The sequence below is a fragment of the Mus pahari genome, chromosome 23 (assembly GCF_900095145.1).
Source record: "Mus pahari chromosome 23, PAHARI_EIJ_v1.1, whole genome shotgun sequence".
NCBI classification, from domain to species: Eukaryota; Metazoa; Chordata; class Mammalia; order Rodentia; family Muridae; genus Mus; species Mus pahari.
Window position 1 is genome coordinate 5,982,728 of NC_034612.1, and position 23,179 is coordinate 6,005,906.

The 23,179-nt window shown below is 49.6% G+C and overlaps 1 protein-coding gene across 2 annotated transcripts in view; it reads right to left on the minus strand.

Moving 5' to 3' along the window:
• Positions 1–8,189: 8,189 nt before the first annotated feature.
• The window catches only part of Ccdc60 (coiled-coil domain containing 60), a 157,452-nt gene continuing 142,462 nt past the window's right edge, over positions 8,190–23,179 (minus strand). For both annotated transcript variants that reach the window (XM_021187111.1, XM_021187110.1), the window contains exons 9-14: positions 22,488–22,559; positions 19,073–19,135; positions 18,375–18,497; positions 16,602–16,733; positions 13,502–13,691; positions 8,190–8,368 (exon numbers count right to left, since the gene is read on the minus strand). In XM_021187111.1, coding sequence (XP_021042770.1) covers positions 8,267–8,368; positions 13,502–13,691; positions 16,602–16,733; positions 18,375–18,497; positions 19,073–19,135; positions 22,488–22,559 — 682 coding nt within the window. In that variant the 3' untranslated portion in view covers positions 8,190–8,266. The remainder of the gene's footprint in view (positions 8,369–13,501; positions 13,692–16,601; positions 16,734–18,374; positions 18,498–19,072; positions 19,136–22,487; positions 22,560–23,179) is intronic.

A 23,179-nucleotide genomic window follows, 5' to 3' on the forward strand; every position in this document is an offset into this window, starting at 1 on the left:
GGAGAAGAAGAAGAAGAAGAAGAAGAAGAAGAAGAAGAAGAAGAAGAAGAAGAAGAAGAAGAAGAAGAAGAAGAAGAAGAAGAAGACGACGACGACAAAGAAAAGAAGCACCCTGTAGAGGTGGGAGAATTGTAGCTCGTGATGGCTAGTCTCGCTTCTTAGTTTGACTCGATCTGGAATTAACTGTAGCACAGTTGCTGTGTGCCCATTTGAGGGATTGTCTTGGTAAGATTATCTGAAGTGAATCTCGCCCTGCATATGCGCAGCGCCTTCCAGTGACAGCCCAGGTAACAGAGAGGTGGAGGAAGGGAGCTCTGTATTTTGCCTGCTTGCCTTCACTCTTGCTGGCCAGATCATCTATCCTGTTGCTGCGACTGCTGCATTTCTTTACTGATATTAGAAGATTCTTCAGGCTTCCAACATAGACCAAAGACCAGTGGCTCTCTGAGAATCCTCCAGGTCATTGGTGCCAGACTGGGACTACCACATCCAGGCTTGTGGGCTGAACAACTACTGGACTCTGAATCTCTTCAGTGCGAGTCGGCCATTGTTAGATGACCCAGGCCCCCTTAGAACTCCCTTAGATATATTTTCATGTTATCAGTTCTGTTCCTACAGAGAACCCTGACTAAATAAGCCCTAAAGGAGAAGTGCCAGGTAGGAAAACTGTGTATTTTTACCTTTGGCTTGGTGTTCTTGACGGGGGCAGGGCTCAAATACAGAGCTGGAATAATATGAAAATCTGAATAATATGAATAATCTGAAATCCAGAATGCCCCCAAACCTTTTTGAGTGAATATGATACCACAGTAGGAAATTTCACATTACAGAAATTCCTTTCATGTTCAAGGTGATTAAAAATAACACGTAAAGTTACCTTGAGACCATGTATAGATAGGGTGTATATGATACAAACGGATATTGTGTTTAGATGGGGTCTCGCCTCTAAGCTTAGAGAAGAAAAATCAGCAACCCCAAATTCTTCTGGCTCTAAGTGTTCCTGTCAGTCCCCGTGACGTGACTGGGGACAGACGATCTTTTGAATAATAGCTTTCTCCTTGACATTCCACTGTGATGCTAAGTACCCAGGATGCATTTCACAGGACTGCCTTTGGCATGTGCAGCAGCAGCGGCAGGGTTCCCTAGGCTACACTTTTGCCCAACTGAGTATAATTTGGGGATTCCATCAAGTAACCCCTAGGTCCCCAAACGTTTCTTAGAACAACTCAACACTCAACAAAGTATGACACCTATGTCATGATTTATTGTTCTTATAATATTCATCACCGCCACCGCCACCGCCCCCACCACCACCACCGTCATCATCATCACCATCATCAGTGAGAATAAACTGGTTCTCTCCTAGGATGTACGTGCTTTGACTGAATTAATGATTCTGTGATTGAACTTGACCTTTGGGGCTTCCTTTCTTACAAGACAGAATGAATGACTATTTCATGGCTAGAAGTTCTAACCTGGGCTGGAGAGATGGCTCAGCTGTTAAGAGCACTGACTGCTCTTCCAGAAGTCCTGAGTTCAAATCCCAGTAACCACATGGTAGATCACAACCATCTGTAATGAGATCTGATGCCCTCTTCTGGTGTGTCTGAAGACAGCTACAGTACACTTACATATAATAAATAAATCTTTAGAAAAAAAAAAGTTCTTCCTAGTTACATAGTGGTACTTTTTTTTCTTTTCCTATTTTTTTTTTTTTTTGGTGGTAGGAACAATATTAGACTCACAGAGCGAAAGATTTCCAAGGAAAGGGATTGGGGTGCATTACCAAAAGCACTGCCCCCCCCAGAGAAGGTACCCTAGATGAAAGACCATCTTTGCCAGACTGACAGCATCCCGTACTCCATTATTTCACCAGTGAAGGAACAGAGGCATGAGGAATAAACCTTATGAAGAGCATGGGCTTACGGGGAGAATCGAAAGAGAATCCAATTAATTCCTGGCCCCCATTCACTTTCTCCATTGATGCCTCTGTGTCTAGGCTGAACTTGGGTGGAGGCTCTCAGCCTCTTCTTCCCATAGCCCAACAGGGCCTCCTGTGGGGTAGCCTTCTGAACATTTGCTCTCCATTCCCAACCTTGCTTCCCCCCCTCAGCCTGTGATCTTGAAAAAGTTTACTCTGCATGTCTCAGTTTCTTCATTCGTGGAACAGGGGTGCGGGGTGCTGTCAGCCTGGCTGAGATGGTCATTCATCTGTGAACCTAATATTGTTCCTATCACAAAAGCGGTACACATAAAATCTCAACAGTGTGCTGTGGTCACCTGCACAAGACTAGTGCAGCTGGGCGTGGGGGCGCATGCCTTTAATCCCAGCACTTGGGAGGCAGAGGCAGGTGGATTTCTGAGTTCGAGGCCAGCCTGGTCTACAGAGTTGAGTTCCAGGACAGCCAGGGCTACACAGAGAAACCCTGTCTTAAAAAAACAAAAAGTAGAACTATAGAACAAGACTAGCGCAATCAGCAAGCCAATGTGGATGGGAGGGGGGACACAAGGCTCGCCCCTGGGTGAAGGGCTACAGGCACATCAATGGCTTCTGAGAGAGGCAGAATCAGTCTTCTCAAGGGATGATGAACCCCTGATAGGGGAGAGGTTATCCTGTCCTTAGATACAAACCTGTGAGCAATGCCAGCTCGACTTGACAGGAGATATAGCTCTGTCTATGTATGTATGTATGTATGTATGTATGTATGTATGTATGTTTGTATGTATGTATGTATGTATGTATGTATCTATCTATCTATCTGCCTATCTATCTGTCTTCTATGTTTCTATCTCTCCTATGTATGTATGTATGTATCTCTCCTATGTATGTATGTATGTATCTCTCCTATGTATGTATGTATGTATGTATCTCTCCTATGTATGTATCTATCTCTCTATGTATCAATCTCTCCTATGTATGTATGTATCTATCTATCTCTTATATGTATATATGTGTGTGTATTTATCTATGTATATATGTATGTATGTATGTATCTCTTATATGTATATATGTGTGTGTGTTTATCTATGTATGTATGTATGTATGTATGTATCTATCTATCTATCTATCTATAGAGATCATGAATTGGAGAGTGAGTGAGGGCCACAGAAGGTGTTGGAGGGGGTAGGGTTGGGTGGAAATACTTGCAAAGGCCAGATGTGTCTTTTCTTGTCACTGGGTTGGGAGCATGTGACTTTGGCTTTACAGTCAGTCTTTATGTTCTCAGAGGCAGTGATGAAAGGAGTTGGGGGACTTGGGGTGCAGTTAGCCAGAGTCAGACACTAAGGCATGCATGTGGCGACTGACGAGCTGTCCTCACCATGCAAGATTGGGGCACTGTGGACTGACTGTGAATACTCCATTCCCTGTACCTGCTCTCGCCACTGCCATCTCTAATGTGCACCAAGATCCTACCACAAGCTGGATGCTGCACATGGGGTCCTCATGGCCTCTTTAGTGATCTCCACACCTGACACACGTGCTGCCCTTTGAGGCTGTGCAGGGAATGGGAGATCCGCTGGGGTCTGGACTTTTACCACAATTACCACACTGAAGCAGCACTGTGGAGCTCTTTTCAGGTTCTTGCAAGAGAGGGAGGGGCCTTCTCTCACATGGCATGGAGTGCACTAGCTACGTCTCCCAGGTTCAAATGTTGTACAAATGGCCAGGACTTGCCTGCCCCCCACATACCTCATCTCAGCCCTCTGTCTTATAGGTTACTCTACCTTCAGAATTTGTCCCTTCGTTGTGAGCAATTTTTTCTTTCTTTCCTATATTGCTCCCTTCAATACATAACCTTTTTAAAAATTTTTTATTTTATTTTTAATTTTTTAAATTTATTTTTGGTTTTTTGAGACAGGGTTTCCCTGTATAGCCCTGACTGTCCTGGAACTCACTTTGTAGACCAGGCTGGCCTCAAACTCAGAAATCCGCCTTCCTCTGCCTCCCAAGTGCTGGGATTAAAAGCGTGCGCCACCACTGCCCGACAATACATAACCTTTTAAGATTACATTTTATTTAACATGTGTGTGTGTGTGTGTGTGTGTGTGTGTGTGTGTCTACAGAGGCCAGAGACCAACTTTTGAAAGTCAGTTCTCTTTTACCATGTATAGATCCTGGGGATTGAACTCAGGCCACCAGTCTTGGCGGCAAGCCCCTTTATCCATCTTGCCAGTCCCCAGCACCTTAAAACCAGTATTGTAAATCTCTGACAGCCTGTTCTCCCTTATCACATCCATGTTGAGATTCTTGGAGACTTTGGGGACTGAAGACATCTCTGTCTCATGATGTCATTTGCACTTTTAGTATGTCCTCCACTCTAATTCTAACCCAGTGGTTTTTAACCTGTGGGTGTGGCCCCTTTTAAGGGTCGCATGACCCTTTCACAGGGTGGTGGTGGTGGTGGTGGTAGTGTGTGTGGCACATATCAGATATCCTGCATGTCAGATATTTACATCACAATTTATTAACAGTAGCAGAATCCATGAACCACTTTGTACAGTAACAAAGCACTGAAAAGAATTTTATGGTTGGGGGAGGGGGGTCACGCCAACATGAGGAACTACATTAAAGGGTCGCAGCTTTAGGAAGGCTGAGAACCACTGGTTTATTGCAACGCCTGGCGTGTGGCACACACAGACATCCTGCTGGCTGTCTTGGACATCACCATCCCTTGCTGGTGCTTGATGGAATATCTCTGGGAAGGCCCCAAGCTGCTGGCGACAGTGTAGCTGCTGCTCTCGGAGAGAGAAGGTCTGAGCATGGGAGGGGATGCACGTTATCTAGTTCACACCAGGTGAAGTCCCCCTGGCCCCCGGGCATGTGTTCTCTTCCCATGAAAAGATAGCTGCTTTCTAAATATCTAAAGAGATGCTGAAGTCATCTCACTTCATTAGCCCTCCCAGTGTGTGTTCTTTTGGAAAGAATAGAAAACTCATCTTTAAACTCACCCTCAAGCACGTGTCCCCAAACTCTGACTTCTTAGCCTAAATATTATGTCCTGTGGTTTGCATTTTATAGGAAAAAAGTAAGGGCTATGTAACTAGGCATAGTGGTACACACACCTGTGATCCCAGTGCTTGGGAGGTAGAGGCAGGAGATTCAGGAGTTCAAAGCCAGCCTCAGATACATAAGCAAGTTCAAGATCTGCTCCCACAACTCTGGGCTTCAAAACCAAACAACAAAACAACTGTACGTACAGACAGAAAATTCCGCCTATATCTACCGGAATGTTTCTCTAGGGAAGATTCAGTTTATGATGATAGCAGCAACGTAGATGTGGTGACTTTGGGGACCTGATACATTGTTGCTGTTCTCTTGGATTCTGATGAACTGTTCACTCCAAAAAGATTTCTCCCTGGGGCTCTTGAAGCCCAAGAGACGGAGAGATGATGCTTGTGTTGCTGCTCTTTGCTCCCAGTCATGTTTCAGTAACAAACCACCTTCCTCGTCTGAGACTGTAGTTCTTGTTACTGTTGTTGACAATCTCTGCCTTTCCTTTTTGGCAGGACCCTTAAGTTTTTGCTCAAGGGCATGGTGAAAGTGGTACTACGAGTCGCCACTAGATGGCGCCATAGTTACGAGCAATAGACGGACTGAGCCGGAGCCTGGCGTGGAGGAAGCAGATAGTCTTGTGATTTCAGGCTATTTCCTGTCCTAGACAGACCTCATTCTAGACGCTGCTCTGCTACAGATCATTCGTGTCTGTCTTCGTATGCTTAATTAAAAAAAAAAAAATGGGGATTGTAAATAAAGTAATGCTCCCTTTTCCCTCAGAGAGATGCAGTGAACATCAGGGAGACCAGACTTCAAGCACTGGGTGTCACATTGCACACGCATGCTCACTAAAGCCATTTCATGACCTCTTTGTATGGCAACAATGAGAACCTGGGCACAGGGGTAGCGGGGGGGGGGGGGACAAAGTTGGGCAAGGTGAACCAAAGGGCTCCATTCTGAGCCAAAGCTGGATGAAGGCACGAAGTTCTAGGGTAGCACACTCAGGACAGCCGTAGCTACAGGTGACCCAGTTTGTTTAAAAAGACAACAGGGAAGGGTTTGGGACATTTTTATGATAAACGATAAATCATTTAAGGAGTGAGCTGTTTTTAGTACCATGTACACATTAAAAATCACCTAGCACACAGTATGCACAGTTTTAACTTTTTCAATGCAATTAGGAATCAGTTGCAAATAAGTTTAGGGTCTGGGGAGATGGCTTAGTCAGTACTGCACAAGCGTGAAGGCTTGAGTCCAGCTCCTCTGCACCCATGTCAAAAAGCCAGGGAGGGGAAGCATGAGCCCAAGATTCCGCCATTGGGAGGTGGACACAGGTGAGCTTAGAAGCCTGCTAGCCAGTCAGTCTGTCTGACTCCACAAACCCCGGGTGCAATGAGAGACCCTGTCTGAAAATATTAAGTGTGAAGAATGCTTTGGTGTTTGTCAACTTGACACAAACCTGGACAGCCCTGGGAGAAGGGAGACGGAGCTGAGGAGTCCCTCTCACAACCTTAACCCTGGGCATGTCTGTGGGGGGATTGTCTTGATGGCACCCAATCCGTGGTGAGGGTGTCGTCCCCAGGCAGGTGGTTCGAGGCTGCAGCAGAAAGCTAACCGAGCGATTAATTCATAAAGAGCAAGCCAGTGGGCAGAGTTCCCCCATGGCCCATGCTTCACTGTCTGCCTGGAGTTAATATCTCGATTTTTTTCATGATGATGGACCGTTCCCTGCAAGCCAAATAAATCCCTTTCCTCTCCAAGTTGCTTTTAGTCAGCGTTTTATTTATTATTACAAATTTTTTCTTTCTTTTTTTTTGAGACTGGACCTCACTGCATAGCACTGGCTGGCCTGGAATTAAAGGTGTCCACTACCATCCCTGGCAGGGTAGAGTGGTTTTTATCATAGAAGCACACGAAAAAGACAGAGTGGTAGAGGGCCACTCAATGTTCACCTCTGGTCTATGTGTATGTACACACACACACACACACACATATACATGTGCATGCACACATGCATGTGCACATGCACATAAACATGACCACACATACACAAATGCACGCACATACATGCATGCACATGCATGCACACATCCATGCACACATGGACATACATGCATGCATGTGCACACACAAACATGCGCACACATCTATATACACAAACAACCTTATTCAAGCAAAACACAAATGTAATTTAAATTTAAAAAGAGTGCAAGAATCCTTTTTGAACCTCTGTCTCCTCGATTGCAGAATAGCAACAGTGAAAGAGCCAGCGCGTAGGGGCTGTGGGGGCTGTGGAGACAGAACCGGATAATCCTCGTTGGGTATTTCCACACTGCATAGAAGGGAGCAACCAATCAGTCAATGGCGTGTCATGAGCAAGTGACTCATCTGTGAGTCTGTCTGTTTGTCTGTCTGTCCTCAGGGCCCCCTCTCTCCTCTCACTTCTCACTTTATCAGACGGTATTCTGATCTCAACCTCTGCCTTCCACATGTGCACACATACATGCCATTTCTTTATATGCATTGCAGTTAGCCATTTATCTGTTTTTGAATCTATACTCTACCTGTTCATGCATCCATCTACCCATTCATCCATCTACCCATTCATTCATCCATCTGCCTGTTCATTCATCCATCCACCCATTCATTCATTCATCCACCCATTCATGCATTCATTCATTCACCCACTTACTCATTCATCTGTCCATTCATTCATTCACCCACTCATTCATCTGCCCATTCATTCATTCATCTAACCACTCATCCCATTATCCACCCACCCACCTGCCTATACATCTATTTATCCATCTCTTTATCCATTCATTTATTCATCCTTATGTACTCAGGAATGTCATATGCCAATATAAATAATTATATTACACAGGCAAAAAGCACCCAGCACTAGCTTGTCACATTTACAAAAGCTCACAAGTGATAGCTTGTTCTCCTAAAACCTGATTGCCGCACCCAAATGCCACGCCTTGAATTCTTCCTTGGGAAGATGTCAAACATCCAGGTCACATTTATTATCCAGGACTTTCAGGGATGGGGAGTGGTGACAAGAGTCTGGGAGAGAAAACAAGAGTCCACACTGGACAGTGAGCGGAGGCGGGGAGCCTGGTGGTGGAGGGGAGGGCCGCCTGGGACCATCCTCTCCAGACGGCCCTATTGTTCGAAGTGTCCAGGAGAGAAGAGAGGAGGCTACGGGCACGGGCTGGGCTGGGGGACGTGGTGCTGGCTTGTTTTCCTCCACGGGGACCACAGGCCCCTCTATGTCAGGATGGTACGCTGCCGGAAGGGAACGTTGACCCGGCTCTGTAGCCAGTTGATGTAGTCCTCCTGGGGCATATGGATAATGTGTTCTCTCACAAACTGTGGGGGTAAACACAGCGTTACTCTCAGAGTCTGGTTTGAAAGCCAGGCTAGGCTGCCACTCCCAAGCTCTCCTTGACAGCCCAGAAGCCTTTGTGAGATCCAGGATGCTCCCCGCACCCCCATGACTCAGACTCTCATCTTGAGGTTGGTGCAAAAGTAACTGAGATTTTCTTTGCATTGCTGAAATGTTATCATTTGACGTTGGAATGCATACTTAACAAATACGGCTACGTGATACAATGTTTTTAATGCCACGTTCCTTGATTTACATGTTTGGTAGTGACTTGTCGCCTTGATATTTATTTTATACTGTGGAAATCTATGTTAGTCGGAGGACAGATCTGAGTTACTTTCTTTTTAGAAAAAAAATTTATTTTTCATTTTATATGTGTGAGTGTCTGTGTGTGCCTGTGGAAGCTGGAAAAGGGCATCGGATACCCTGAAACTGGAATGACAGGTGGTTGTGAATCATCATATGGGGGGCAGGGAACTGAGTCCAGTTCCCCTGGCAAGAGCAGCCGGTGATCTTAACTGTGGAGACATCTCTGCAGCCCTTTGATGTTCTTATCTGAATTTAGCAGAGTCCAAGGGTTTGCCCCGGGGGCTAATGAATATCCAGTGCTGGGCGGTTCAGGGAGACAAGGGCTCCTTGAGAGCCACCATGGAAACTGATCCTTTTCACAAGGCTCAAGAAAAGTGTCGTTTGAACTGTCAGTTTCTCTTATTGTGCGCAGTAACACCCATTTTCTGATTGAGATGTGACACAGGCCAAAATGGGGACAGGGTAAGGCAAGCGATGACGGCTGGCTCTGTAGCTGGGACTGAAAGAGGCTCTAAGGCAGAAACCAGTCTTGTGCCAACACCTATCATGGCTATTGTTTGTTGGGTTGCTTTTCTGATCCATTACACTGGGGGGGGGGGGAAGTGGAGTAGGGTGGGTGGGGGGACATCCCCGGGGGATCTGGTGCCCTCTTCTGGTTTTGGCGGGTATCAAGAACACTTGTGGTGCTTCTGTGTGCACACAGGCAAAACGCACATACATGTACAATAAAAATAAATCTCAGAGAGAGAGAGAGAGAGAGAGAAAACCACTCAAATCTGCTGTGGTGGCCTTTCTTGGTTGTCAAGTTGGCTGCCTCTGAAATCAACTAAACCTCAAGCTGCTGGGGTTTACCCATGGGGAGGGGAAGTTTTCTTAATTAAATCGTTTGAGGTAGGGTGAAAAGCCACTTTTCATCTGGATCTTTAGATGTGGAAAGTTAATACCTTTGATTTGGGTCACACCTTCCTGCTGGCAGCTGATACAGCGGACACGGAAGAAGGAAGCCCCTCTCTCTGCCAGCTTGCCCTCACTTCGGCTGGCAAGTCCGTTCCTTCACTGGCACCAGAGCCTGCTTCTTTGAAGACCAGCTCGGGACATCCCGCCTTGTGGGCTGAATAAGGACTGGGCTCTTGCACCTTCCGTTGGTGGACAGCCATCGCTGGGGTTAGCAGGACTCTGGCACATAAAGCATCCTGAAGAATCTCCTTTCTGTATAAACATATTCACTCTCTATGTTGTTGGGGAGAGCCCTGACTAATGCATTTGCCTTTTGCCAACAGACCAGTGTTTCGAAAGTTCAATGAAGTGAGCTAGTTTGGAGCTATGGAATCTGGGGCTATGACATTTGGAGCTATGGAGCCCGGGGCTATGGAGGCATGGGCTGTGTTCATCTAGCGTACTCCTCTGACCTTCCGGAGGATGTCTGCTACTTCAGTCACCCGAGCCACTCTTTTGCTGGAGGAACCCTTCTGTAACTGGCTTCGTGAAGATGACGTTTTCCAAGAATTCATTGGATATGAAGGCATGGGGTTTTACAGTATTGGAAAACCAAACATGTCTCACTGGGGAAAAAACATGTGTTGATCAGAACGGTTTCTGTTGTGGCTCATAAGCGTGTGTCTGAGCCTCATTGGAGTGACGCAGAACTCTGTCTAAAACTTCAGTTATTCGGGGCTGACCTGTACTTCAGGCCAGACTGGTTGTTTGGGGGAAAGGGCCCCACTCCAGTTTCTGGCTTCGATCTTAAGCTGATTTTAAGCTCATCTTGTTGCCATTCACTCAGGAAAATTTGAGGAGAGCAAGAAACCCAGCTCGATACATTTTTTTTCTCGTTTGCTTCTTAATCTCTTAACATTCCATCAGTGTATATTCATTGTATAGAGAGATGGGTTTATAATGGCTCAAGAAGAGTGTGTTCACTGAGCATGCCTCTTGCCAATTACCCCTCCTGTCCTGTGTGTGCGTGTGTGTGTGTGCGTGTGTGTGTGTATGTTTATGTACAATCTAGGTTCTACATAGAGAAATTCTAGCAGTCTGGCCCTCAAAGCTTACTATAACCATGCTAAGTGACATCCACGTCTCTGTAAATGGCATGAGTAGCTTTTCTAAAGCCATTTGTCCTTAAAGTCTTCGTTCTGGCTCAGCAGCTCATTTAAGACTTATTTATTTTTATCTTGTGCGGGTGAGCGTTAGTCTGTCAAGAGCGGATCTGACTTTGCATCCCAGGAGAAGGCTTGCGACACCCGGGCCCGGTGTTTTGCCTGGGCCCTTGTGTTAGATGATTTGTGATGCTCTCTCCTCGGCAGGAGCATGCTAAGTGTCAGTCCCCGTCCTGGGAGTAGCTCTTCCCTCTGTACTACTTGGAGACAAACACCTCTTCCGTGCACCTCAATTACTGAATCCACTGCCCTCAAATTAGTTCTGTCTAGTCTGTCAGAGGTGTCCCTGAGGGTGTCTCAGTGAATTGAGTCAAGTCCGGACGTCTGAACTGGTCCATGGGGCCTCCTCCTCCACCACACATGACCTTTACCCTGTGCACAGCCCCCCACCCAGGTCATCCTGTAAAAGGCCAGTCCATCCTTAAGCCTGCCTACGCTTAGAGACTCGAGTGTGATTTGCTTCTTTCTCAGGAGGTACTGAAGCCCCTATTAAAATGTGCCTATTAAAATACAACCTGTTAAATTAAGGAGGCACAGGCTGGAGAGAGAAATCAGAGGGCTAAGTGTGTCTGCTGCTTTTGGAAAGGACCTGAGTTTGGTTCCCAGCCCCCACGTTAGGGGGTTCATAGCTGCTTGTAACTCTGGCTCCAGGGGGATCTGATGGCTTCTTTTGGCCTTGGTGGACACCGGCACTCATGTGCGCCCCCTCCAATACACATAATTTAAAGACAAAATGAGGGCTAGACTAGCAGTTCTCAACCTTCCTAACACTGCAACCCTTTAATACAGATCTTCATGCTGTGCTGACCCCCAACCATAAAATTATTGTCATTACTTCATATCTCTAATTCTGCTACTGTTATGAATCATAATGTAAATATCTGTGTTTTCCTGATGGGCTTTCCTGTGAAAGGGTCATTTGACCTTCAAAGGGGTCATGACCCACAGGTTGAGAACCACCGGGCTGGCGAGCTAGCTCAGTAGTTAAGACCAGTGACTGCTCTTGCCTGACACCTGAATTTGGTTCCTGGAGGCCACCTGGCAGATTGTAACCATAGGGAACATGTCCCAGGGGCTCTGGTTGCCTTTTCTGTAAGAGCACTAGGCACTGCACATGGTACACATATGTGCATGCAGATACTCACATGCACATGACAAAAATAAATAAATCTTAGAATACATCACCTTTGAAAGCAAGGATGTACCCTAAGCACTTTTTAGAAGATAGGGCCCTGATGGGCAGTGGTGGCGCACACCTTTAATCCCAGCACTTGGGAGGCAGAGGCAGGTGGATTTCTGAGGTTGAGGCCAGCCTGGTCTACAGAGTGAGTTCCAGGACAGCCAGGGCTGTCGAGAAACCCTGTCTCAAAAAAAAGAAGAAGGAGGAGGAGGAGGAGGAGGTCAGGGCCTTGCATGTGATTTGCAGGTTCTATGTCAGGGGATGATATCCCCTGCCCTCCTGCACTGTTTCATTTTGAGACAGGGCCTGGCTACGTTGTCAGGAATGACCTTGGGCTTACCCGGTAGCCCGGGCAGGCACTGGCACTGTGACCTGTCTGTGCAGCTGGGAGCACGGGCCTGGAGCACCACCTCTGGCTCCAAAAGCTCCTTTAGCTTTTCCTTGGCATCCCCGCTGTTGTTGACGACGCAGAGCCTTCAGGGACAGCGGTGCTGGTGAGTATCTCTCACCGCCCTCGAGGCCTGGATCTCCCCCTCGACTTTCGCAGGTCTCCCCAGGCTGACACGTCACCTTCTTGGTCACTTTCTGCCACGCCCGCTGACTGGCAATGTGTTTCTCCAACCGGTCAGGCTGTGTCTTGCTTGGGGCCTTCACCTGGGTTGTCTTCCTGTCACTGTGTCTTGTGCCTTCTTCTCTCTGTGATGCTGACTTCTCCATGTTCAAGGCCAAGGTTAGATTTTTTTTTTTTTTCAATTCAGGGTTTCTCTGTGTAGCCATGGCTGTCCTGGAACTCACTTTGTAGACCAGGCTGGCCTCGAACGCCCCACTCCAAGGTTAGATCTTACCTTTCTCGGTTGCCTTGGTTAGCTAGGTCCTCCCTGCTTTATTTTAAACCAAGATGCGTTACTCTGCATCCAACGCACCTACATCACCTTCCACCCCACACACCAGCATCACTGTGCATCCAGCACGCCTGGGACCTCATTAGCAGGTCAATTCTGTGTTGGCAAATTTGGTCTGCTGCCTGAGGCCCCACAAGCACCCAGTGAGGGCTACAGTGCAGGCCCATGAACCTACCACACTTTCGAATACTTGGTAGCATGGCCCATGAACCCACCACACTTTTGGACACTTGGTAGCATGGCCCATGAACCCACCACACTTTCAGACATTTGGTAGCATGGCCCATGAACCCACCACACTTTCGGACACTTGGTAGCACGATTTTGAAATGCTCATTTCAAGATCAACCCACTTGCATCTCCTCCAGCCTCCCTGACTCCAGGGAGTACCACGTATGACCTACCTAGACTCTAATGACCCAAGGGCATGCTGTGCTCCCTCTCCTGTTAGAATATGAGCTTCCGGAGGATGGGGTCTTTGTGTTCTGGGATGAATACAAAGTGTGGGTCTACCGCACTTAAACAGTGCATGCCCTGGGGCGCTGTGGGGGAGGGGGTGCTCATTACCTCAATGGCCACCGCAATGTCCGGGGAGCACAGCTCCCAGACCCGCAGGTCCTGGAGCACCTTCAGGAGGACGTGGGGCCGGATCCTCAGGTCCAGGTTCTCTCCAAACTTCTGCAGCTTCGTCAGGATCTTTCTGGCAGGCCGGAAGCTCTTCAGATCCTCAGGGAGTTTGGACAGCAGATCGAAGTACCTTCAGGCCCAAGAGAGAGGCGGTTAGGGAGCCCAGGAGGGGGCTGAGACTTAGGGAGCCCAGGAGGGGGCTGAGACTTAGAGAGCCCAGGAGGGGGTTGAGCCCCTTGGTTTTCCATCTTTTTCTTTTCCACTCCTTTTGGGTTGTTATGGAGGTAGTCTGAGGGGACCTATCGCCTAAATCCAGTTTCTTTAGGGTCACACAGGAGGCAAGTGTTAACTTTTTAGGCCAGGGGTGAGGGGGAGGTAAGCCAGGGCTTGCTTCGGTTTCTTGGGTTGACAAGGAAAGGGTCTGCTTTAAGAGGCTGCACTCCCAAGACAGCTTTCCATAAAGCAGATAGCGGAGAAACCCAGAAAACAAAACGGGGGCTGGGTAGGAATATTTAGGATTCCTTTCTGACTGTTAATCATGCCGGGGTGGATGTGGACACATCTCGGGGTATTTTCTGGGTGACAACAGCAGCAGCAATGATGGTGGTGGTGATGGTGGTGATGAAGATGGTGGTGATGATGGAGGTGACCTTGGTGATGGAGCTGATGGCATGTGCATTTTTTTTTTTTGTCACCATGATAATAAGCTCAGCTGACAGGCTGTGTGTCTACTGCCACCCCAGGAACGCATTTTTGAGATGGTTGGAGCAGGTGGGTTCTAACCCTTCTCTGTCTGACCTGCTAACCTACCTTGGCTCTAGGAGCATGCTTTCAGTGTGGTCAGGGCTCACTTGGGAACACGTCCTTAAGGGGCACTTTCAGGGCCAGCAGGCACAGCGTTTGCCACCCATGCCTGACCCCCTGAGTTTGGTCCCCAGAGCCCACAGAAAGGTGGAAGGCGAGAAGAAAATCTACAAAGTTGTCACGCGCGTCCCCAACTTTCTTTCTCCCACCCTCCAGTGCACTAATATTTCAGTGATAACTATTACGTAATTTATGATGACTAAGATGAAGAGTGCCCTCAGACCATGGTACAAGGCTTTGAAGGAGAACTTTGCCCACTCAACATTCTTGGATTCTCGTTTTCGCACTTCCGGAACGCTTTTATATGCTCGTCCCTGTGTCTTTGTGTAGCGTGAATCCCTGTGCCGGTGTGAGCTCTGCCCGAGAGTTACTCAGCAGTTACTCAGTCTAACACACAGTAGGTGGTCATGGTTAGTATCTGGAGAGAGCAAAGAAATGACTGTACCAGCGAGGGGCCCAGCTGAGTGCCCTTTGTTGGCCAGCCGCACTTCATGTGACTTGGTTTTAACCCCGGCTATGGCGGTTCTCCCACGAGACCAACAGCTCCGTGGTCGGAAGCTCAGCACTAATTCTCTACTCTAATATCTCCATGTAAGTTAGTTTCTCACCCTTCTGCTTTCCACCCAGACAGGGAGGGTTATGAACTAACTCCCCCTCCCAACACGCGCACGTGTGGACACACACACACACACACACACACACACACACACACACACGCGAGGCACCTCTGGGATTGGGAGCCCGGTATCTTTGGGGATAGCACCGACTCATCAGACAGCGAAGCTCTGGAGGAGTGAGGCATTGTGGGTAATTCCTCCATCTCTCCTACCGCTCAGGGTCGCCCTGGCGAGTTCCTGTTCCACATCACTAAGAATGAGGGAGGGATTCTAGGTCTACCTCCCCCCTTTGCTCCTGTTTTTCTTAGATCTTCTTTTACTCATTCTTGGCAGAACGGGGGTGGGGGACATAGGGGGCCACGACTGATATGTCAGACTCGGACGCGATGTGGCGAGCAGGTGTGCAGTGTGGGAGCAGGCAGAGGCTCGCGTCCTATGCTTACCACATACAAAGTGTGGCCTGGGATGTGGGAACGGACTCCTTCGAGTCTCAGTTTCCTTGTGAACTAGTAGTTCATTTGTATCTCCCAGGTCTTGGGGGATAAATATGTAACATTAGATTTTCTTAGGGTTGCCTCTGCCATCCATCCATCTGTCCATCCATCCATTCATCCATCCATCCATGGGTTTGTAGTGATTTCTTACAGCTGCTCGCTACTTCCTTTAAAAATACTCCTTATCCTGTCTGAATTGACATAATCACGGATGTATATCCAGGGCAGGTGTGCCACGTGTTAGGACTTTTTTTGTTTTGCTTCTTTGTCTTTTTAAGACAGAGTCTCACTATGTAGCCTTGGTTAGCCTGGAACTTACTGTGTTGACCAGACGGGCCTTGGATTCATCTCTGTGATCTACTTTCCCCCTGCCTTGTGGGTGCTGGATTAGAGCAGTGTGGCACCACGCCGAGCAAACGTCACACCGAGGTGCGATGCTTGGTACATCCAGTAAGCAATCATCACTTCTCGGATGGGAGGATGGGTGGGGAGACTCGGCATCCTCCCTTCCGGTTAGTCTCAACTGCCCAGGGCCCTCACCCTGCCATGAGGCAGCCCCCAGCCCTCACTGTGTGGCTGCCTGTTCTTCCGTGCACGGAGGTACACTGTTCCTAGGGCATGTCTAACTGCGACTGCACCCCTGAGAGACTCAGTTATTTTGTGGGGTTTTTCAGTTATGCAGTGACAACGTCACAGAACTCAGACTCTACAGACATTGCTTTGATGGACAGGTTTGCGCTCTCTCTCTCTCTCTCTCTCTCTCTCTCTCTCTCTCTCTCTCTCTCTCTCTGTGTGTGTGTGTGGTGTGAGTTAGCAAGTGAACTCTCCTTATTTCTAACACAAGATAACTGTGAAACCCAGGACAGGTTTCACGCCATGTGGTTCTTCTGAAGCTGATAGGTGTCCCAGTGGATCTGGCGGGGGTGGGGGTGGGGAGGTTGAGGGCGGGGGATGGCTGGTGGCCAACGGTAGCTGGGAGGTGGCGTCTCTAGGCTACTAAAGAACGCTGGGACTGACCATGGCCCAAGTCCCAGGGACCGTGTTGTCTGGTCCGCGGGGTCTTACCAGTGGTCGGCAATCTCCTCTGCGTCCCCTTTCACTATGGAGACCTGGTGCCTCATCTTTGTTATGTCCTTCTGGAAGTTTGAGGTGACAATAAAGGAGTGGAACTTCTGGAGGCCTCGCTCCTCCTGGCGCCTGTGAAGTCATGTGGGAGAGAGTCAGACACACAGACCACCCCCTTCCTTAGCCTCCTGGTGGGCTCCTTCAAATGTCACAGATCCACCTCTGCTTCCACCCGGCTGTTGTTACATTGTAAATCATGGCCAGGCTTGCCTGGCCATAGCTCTCTCTTCAAGGCTCTGAAGAGAGCCTCTAAGAGATGGCGATTAAATTCTGTATGCGGAGCACACTGAGTGTACTGCCAGGCACACAGTAGGTGTTTAACTCCGGTTGGTTCTTCTCTCCCTTAGGTCCTCCTTCCAAAGGGGATTTGTGCTGTATGTCTGTGGCTGATGCCCCCCCCCCAGCACCCACACTTTGCATCTTAGAGTCGTCCTTAAGTTCCCAGATGACCCACTTCCTACCATTCCCAATGGCATCAATGTGCTTAGAATTTCATGCCTCTTCCTGGTGATCAGAGTCTTTGGGACAAAGTGTGACCCCCCCGCTAGTGAAGCCTTTATGATCTGGCCGCTCTCTGACTGCCTCACAGATATCCTGGGAGCTAGCCCCAGCTGACACCTGGTGGTTCCTTTTCTGCCCCCCTGGGATTTTGCTTTTTTTCCTGGGAGTTCCTTCCTTTCCTAACTTCCTAGCTGGAGTCTCTGGGTCTGGATCCTACTTTACTGCTCTGCCATGCACAGGGTCCCTGGTACGAGACTTCTCTGAGTATCCTTGCAGCCGTATCTGTAGGGGTCTAAATTGAACCCCACTGATGTCATTCTGACTGCGTGTGAACTTCTTACCCCTACCAGAGTCCCCGGGTACCTTCCCGCTTTGAGTGTAGTTTCCCCTGCCACCTGGGATAATTCTCTTCCCCGCTTCTTCTCTTCTGGGCTCCTCTGCTTCCATCATGAGTGTTCCTAAAGCCACCCCCTGAGAGAGGACATCCTGCGCTACCCAACTGACTCAGAATCCCTGGACTCTGGCTCCTCCCCTCACTTTGACTCCAGCTTCTCTTCTCACCTACCTCTTCCTACTCCCGCTCCTCCTCCTGCTCCTCTTCCTCCCCATCCTCTCCTGCTCCTCCTCCTGCTCTTCTTCCTTTCCTTCCTCCCCATTCTCCCCTGCTCCTCCTTCTCCCCTTCCTCCCCTTCCTCCCCATCCTCCCCTGCTCCTGCTCCTCCTCCCCTTTTCCTCTTCCTCCCCTTCCTCTCCATCCTTCCCTACTTCTCCTCCTGCTCCTCCCCATCCTCCCCTGCTCCTCCTTCTCCCCTTCCTCCTCATTCTCCCCTGCTCCTGCTCCTCCTCCTCTCCTTCCTCCTCATCCTCCCCACCCTCCCCACCCTCCCCTGCTCCTTCTCACCCCTTCCTCCCCATCCTTCCCTGCTCCTCCTCCTGCTCCTGCTCCTCCCCTCCTCTTTCTCCTTTTCTGTTTCTTTCCCCTCTTCCCTCCATCCTCGCCTCTTCCCACACGGGATGATTCTAACTTGTGTCTCTCTGTGGATGCAGAGATTTCGGTTCTGTTTTCCCAGAGGCAGAGGCAGAGGCAGCTCCCCGAGGGCCACGGGGATGTCTCTCTTTACCTTTAAGCCCTGGCCACTGGACATACACTGAGCATGCAGTAGGTGCAAGTTACACATGCTTGCAGTGAACAGGACATATGTGGGCTCTTACTTTCTGAGGATTTCCATCTTGTCTTGCAGGCAGAAGCCGGCCTCCTGGGCTACGCTGAAAAACTTGGCCCGCATGTTGTTACACACCCCAGTCTTGCAATAGATGATGTCACGGTTAGCTCTGCTGTTGACAAGAGAATTAAGGTACTCCTGATAGTTTCACGGGTCCCACTGGCCTCCCTGAGCCCAGGATACCCCAGAGTGGGAACTGCTGGTGTCCAACCAGGCTCTTCCGTGAGCCTCCCTTGGCATCCCCTTAGGAGGCCGGGAGAATGGGTGGTACCCAGGCCTTATACGCAGTTTCTCCTGGAGCCCAGCAAAGGCAGTGAGCCCCAACCTCCATCTCTATCCCATCTCAGCTGCCTGGCCTCGGGTGGGGCATGGCATGTGGCCAACTCTCTGCCTGTTGCTGTGTAAAACGAGACAGTGCTCCCGCGGGGCAGGAGTCCTGGGGACTATACAAGGCCACGGACGTAGGATGGGGCCCCTGCGCTGCCACCGAGGGAATCACACGTCGGTCGCTTTCTACAGTGCTGTCCAGTGTCTGGTCTGTGAGACCTGTGTCCCTCTCTCCTATCTCTGGCTTTGGGGAATCTGGTCTGCACTGAGCTGCGCCCACGGTCCCGCGAGACAGAGGATGCCATTGCCATGGTGAGGTCTGCCTCTGGCCCGCGCAGTCCGCTTTCCCACCCGGCTCACCTCTTCGATTTCTTCTGGATCACCTGGATGTGGCTCTCTCCGCTCGTAGTGCTGGACCGCTCGCTGAAACACCAAGGGGCCACTTCTAGTTGTTTCCATTAAGAGGTCCCTCGGATCCCCTCCTGGCATGTGCTAGGCCCCCCAGAATGCAGGCGCGGTGGAGGCTCTTAATCTGGGCACCAGGATCTAGCGCCCGTCGGCACGCTCCAGCTCCAGTCTTGGATGATGTGCCTGTTGCGCTTTCTGCCTGGAGTGCCCTCCTCGCCCCCTTTTCCTCCATCTCTGCGGATGTTGTTTTGTCTCACCATCCATAGTGAGCCCTGCACCCTCACACCCCTCAACTTTGACCTTTTGCTTCAGCATGGAGTCGGGATGACATGCATCTTTGCAGGCGCAGGCTGGTAAAGGGTTGGCCGCGAACCCCACTGCCCACCCCACACTGCCTTTGGTGTTCTTGCCTCCAGTCTCGGTTCATTTCTGGAGACACTTTTCTAAGAACAGGCTGTCAACTTGACCACACACGGGAGGAGCTAAAACCGAAGCCGCTGGGCCCGCCTGTGAGGGCTGTTACTTGATTGGCTCAGTTGAGGTGGGAAGACCCACCTTAAACCTACGCCACGCCTCCTCCTGGTGACAGGTACGGAGAGGGGAACGGAAGAAGGAAGCCTGCCTACCCTTAACCTTTCTGGCAAGCTCCTCTAGCTGGCTACTGGGGCATCCCTTCACTGCCTTTAGAACCCACTTCCTCAGGATTCCAGCACAGACTGGGGACAAGCAGAGACTTCCAGCCTTGTAGACTGAACGGGTACTGGATTCTTGGCCTTTCTTTATGGAGATGGTTGTTGTTGGACTAGCCAAACCACAGCCTTAAGTCACTTATCCCCCCCACCCCACCCCTCGTCCCCGCCCTTTAGCATACAGCCTTTGATTCTTTCTAATTGTGGCATGATTCGGTTCCTTGCAGTAGGGTTCTGCCTGGTTGCTTCTGAGGCAGGGTCTCGCTGTGTCATTCTAGCAGTCTTGGAACGCCCTGTGTAGCCCAGGCTAGACTTGAACTCACAGCTATCCCACTGCCTCTACCTCTTGAGTGTTGGGATCAAAGGGGTGTGTCAACCACACCTGGCACGATGAGTGATGTTTGTCTTATTGGCTTACCACCCCCACCCCCCACTCCCTGTCTCCCCTGGTTTCTTCCAAATAACTGAACAGTGAACTGGGCTACTTTATCGATGAGATCTAGGGGGAATGCCATCTTAGCCTCTGTGATGGTGGCTTCTCTGTGAGGTTTAGGGGACAAGGCTGTCTTACCAGTCCACGACAGTGGCTTACATTCTTTCTGGTTTCATGGCTTGGGGACTTTGTGGGTGGGCCTGGACATCTCTCAGAGTCCTTCCTGAAGAAAAGCCCCTGACATTTGCTGCTCTTTCTAGAAGCTTCTGGGATTGAACCTAGAGGTTTTTAGCCTTTTAGGTGACGAGGCATTACCCCACCTGGACAGGACGCCGGGCCCCACTGATAATATAAGACAAATGAGGGACATTGTTATCAGGTTCCAACCACACCCCGACCCATGCAGATGAATCACGGGGAGACCATGTTGCTCCGGCCTTTCTCCTATAGATTCCTGTCCCCTCAAAAAGGAGGTGGGAGGCGAAGGGGGAGGGGAAATGTGGGAACTGGGTTCAAGCAGAGGAGCAGCACGTGCAAAGGGCCTGAGGTGGGAGGAAAGTTGGGGGCACGGAGCAAAGACCTCCACAGGGAATAAGGCAGGGGAAACTGAGGTGGGCAAAGGGCGCCTCTGCAGTTCACCCGCTGCAGTTCAGCAGCTAGACGGCGGGCGGGCTTGTCTCCGTTCTGCCGGTCTCAGCTTAAATACTAAGCTCAGCTGAGGCTACCACTTGGGTGGCCAGCGGGCTCCCCACCTCCCTCCATTCTCCCCCCCCACACACACACACCGAATACTTTCCATGGCCGTGGCTCTGTGTGTGGCCAATCACGGGGCTCCACAAGGGCTGCCTGCCACCTTCTCAGTTCTCAAATATGGAAAGGATTCAGGGATCCAGGAAGGCAGACTGTTAGCATTCCTCTAGGCTCCGCCCCACCATTACTGGGCAACAGCCAGGTGTGCCTGACTTGGTATAAAAGGGGCTGCTCGCCCCCTCTTCTCTCTTGCTCTCTTACCCTTCTCTCCCCATCTCCTTCCCCTATCTCTCCACATGTTCATGGATGGCCTCTACTCTCCGCCCCCCCCCCATCTCTCTGTCTCTCCTCCCTTTCCAACTCCTCTTCCCATGCCCTAAATAAACTCTCTTCTATACTAAACCCGTTGTGTGGCTGCTACCTCAGGGGGACGGGATGCCTCAGCATGGGCCTCCCGTGCCTCCACCAAACATATTCCTGGTTCTTTTCTTTTTCTTTTCTTTTCTTTTCTTTTCTTTTCTTTTCTTTTCTTTTCTTTTCTTTCTTTCTTTTTTTTTTTTTTTTTTAAATAAAACAGAGCCCAGAGAGAGAAGAAAAACTTGGTGCCTGTTTGACCCAGCCTCTCACGGAGGAGGAAATGGTGTGTATTTGGATCTCTCTTGACAGTTGTGGGAGGCTCTCTCTGCCTCCAGAACCACTGGTGCTCAGTGCTAATCCCAAATCAGTGCTTGTTAGACCCGCTGTGAAGACTTGCTCTGTAATTCAGGGCTCCTCCAAATTGGGAGGCAAAGTAATCCAGCCACCTGTATCACCCGGGATGCCTTCAGCATCCTAATCTATCAAGTGCACATACAGCATCCTTCTGAGAGGTCTCCACGGGCTTCCTTGTACTAAGGGGCCCAAAGCACAGGGATGTCCCCGTCAGATGTATGAGCATATACAGTGTATTTGTGCCATCTGCTTATTGAATCGTCCAGACCTAGTACAGCTCCCGATCCACAGAGGGGACGTAGGAGGTTCAAATGGGGGTGGGGGTGGGGGAACTACTCCATGTCACATGACTGTCTACTTGAGGAAAGGCAAGAGGTAAAGGTCACTCAAGAGCAAGGTCCTCTAGGCCTCTGCGGATTTGTCCCACAGTATCATGCTGCAGATCTCAGTTGGGTAGGCGAGCTGAAATTTAATGTTAAAATAGAAGAAGATGGGGGTGTGTGTGTCATGTGCCATGCTCTCTCAGTTGGGTCTCTTCATGGGTGGGAGAGTTCAATGAAAATCATGGGATAGAAATGTCTGGGAGAAGTGTCTGGATGTTCACTGTCAGTCCCCGGGGGACAAAAGGAGCCTGTTTTCAGTGATTCCCAGCCCTTCTCCCTGGGCATTTGTGTGGTAGGTAGTTCTAGGACAGGATGGGCTTCCCAGACTCTGCGCCACCCCCTCCCCCTTTCCCCGCCCGCTGTGTCCTTTCCCACCCCCCAGCGGCTTCAGAATTTCCTACCTGGACTTGTGAGTGGTCTGCCACTCCTTCCATCCATACTCACTCTTGATTTGCTTGACTAGAGACAGGATGCTGTAAAGCAAGAGGAATCTTTTAATGAAGTGTCAGATGCCGCAGGGAGCAGCAGGTGTGGATGGTGGCACCAGATGCCTCCTTCCAGAGTGAGCTGCAGAGCAGGGGGGAGGCACGGTGGAGGGATTGCTTGGGCCTTTGCTGGGAACACAGATTCTGGCCACAGGTCCGAGTGGTACTCAGACACTGCGTTTAGACTCCATTGCTTCTCTAGAGTCACACACACAAATGCCGAGGTGATCCGTCCCCTTTAGAGAATTGCAGAACCCCAGAACCACATACATAGATACTGGAGAACTGCACCTAACTCAGGAACTCACAGTCAGTTAATCACACACACACACACACACACACACACACACAAAACTATATACACATTTTTAGAATTAAAAACTTGCCTAGAATTTTGCGTACACACAGGAATTACACATACATGTATAGACAGATGGGGCATTTGTAAAGCACACCTAGAATTCTACACTTACCCAGAATCACACACTCATCTACAATTCTACACTCACCTACAATTCTACACTCACCTAGAATCACACACTCAGCCAGGATCACACACTCACCTCGAGTTCCACCCACACCAAGAATTCCACATATATCTGTAACTT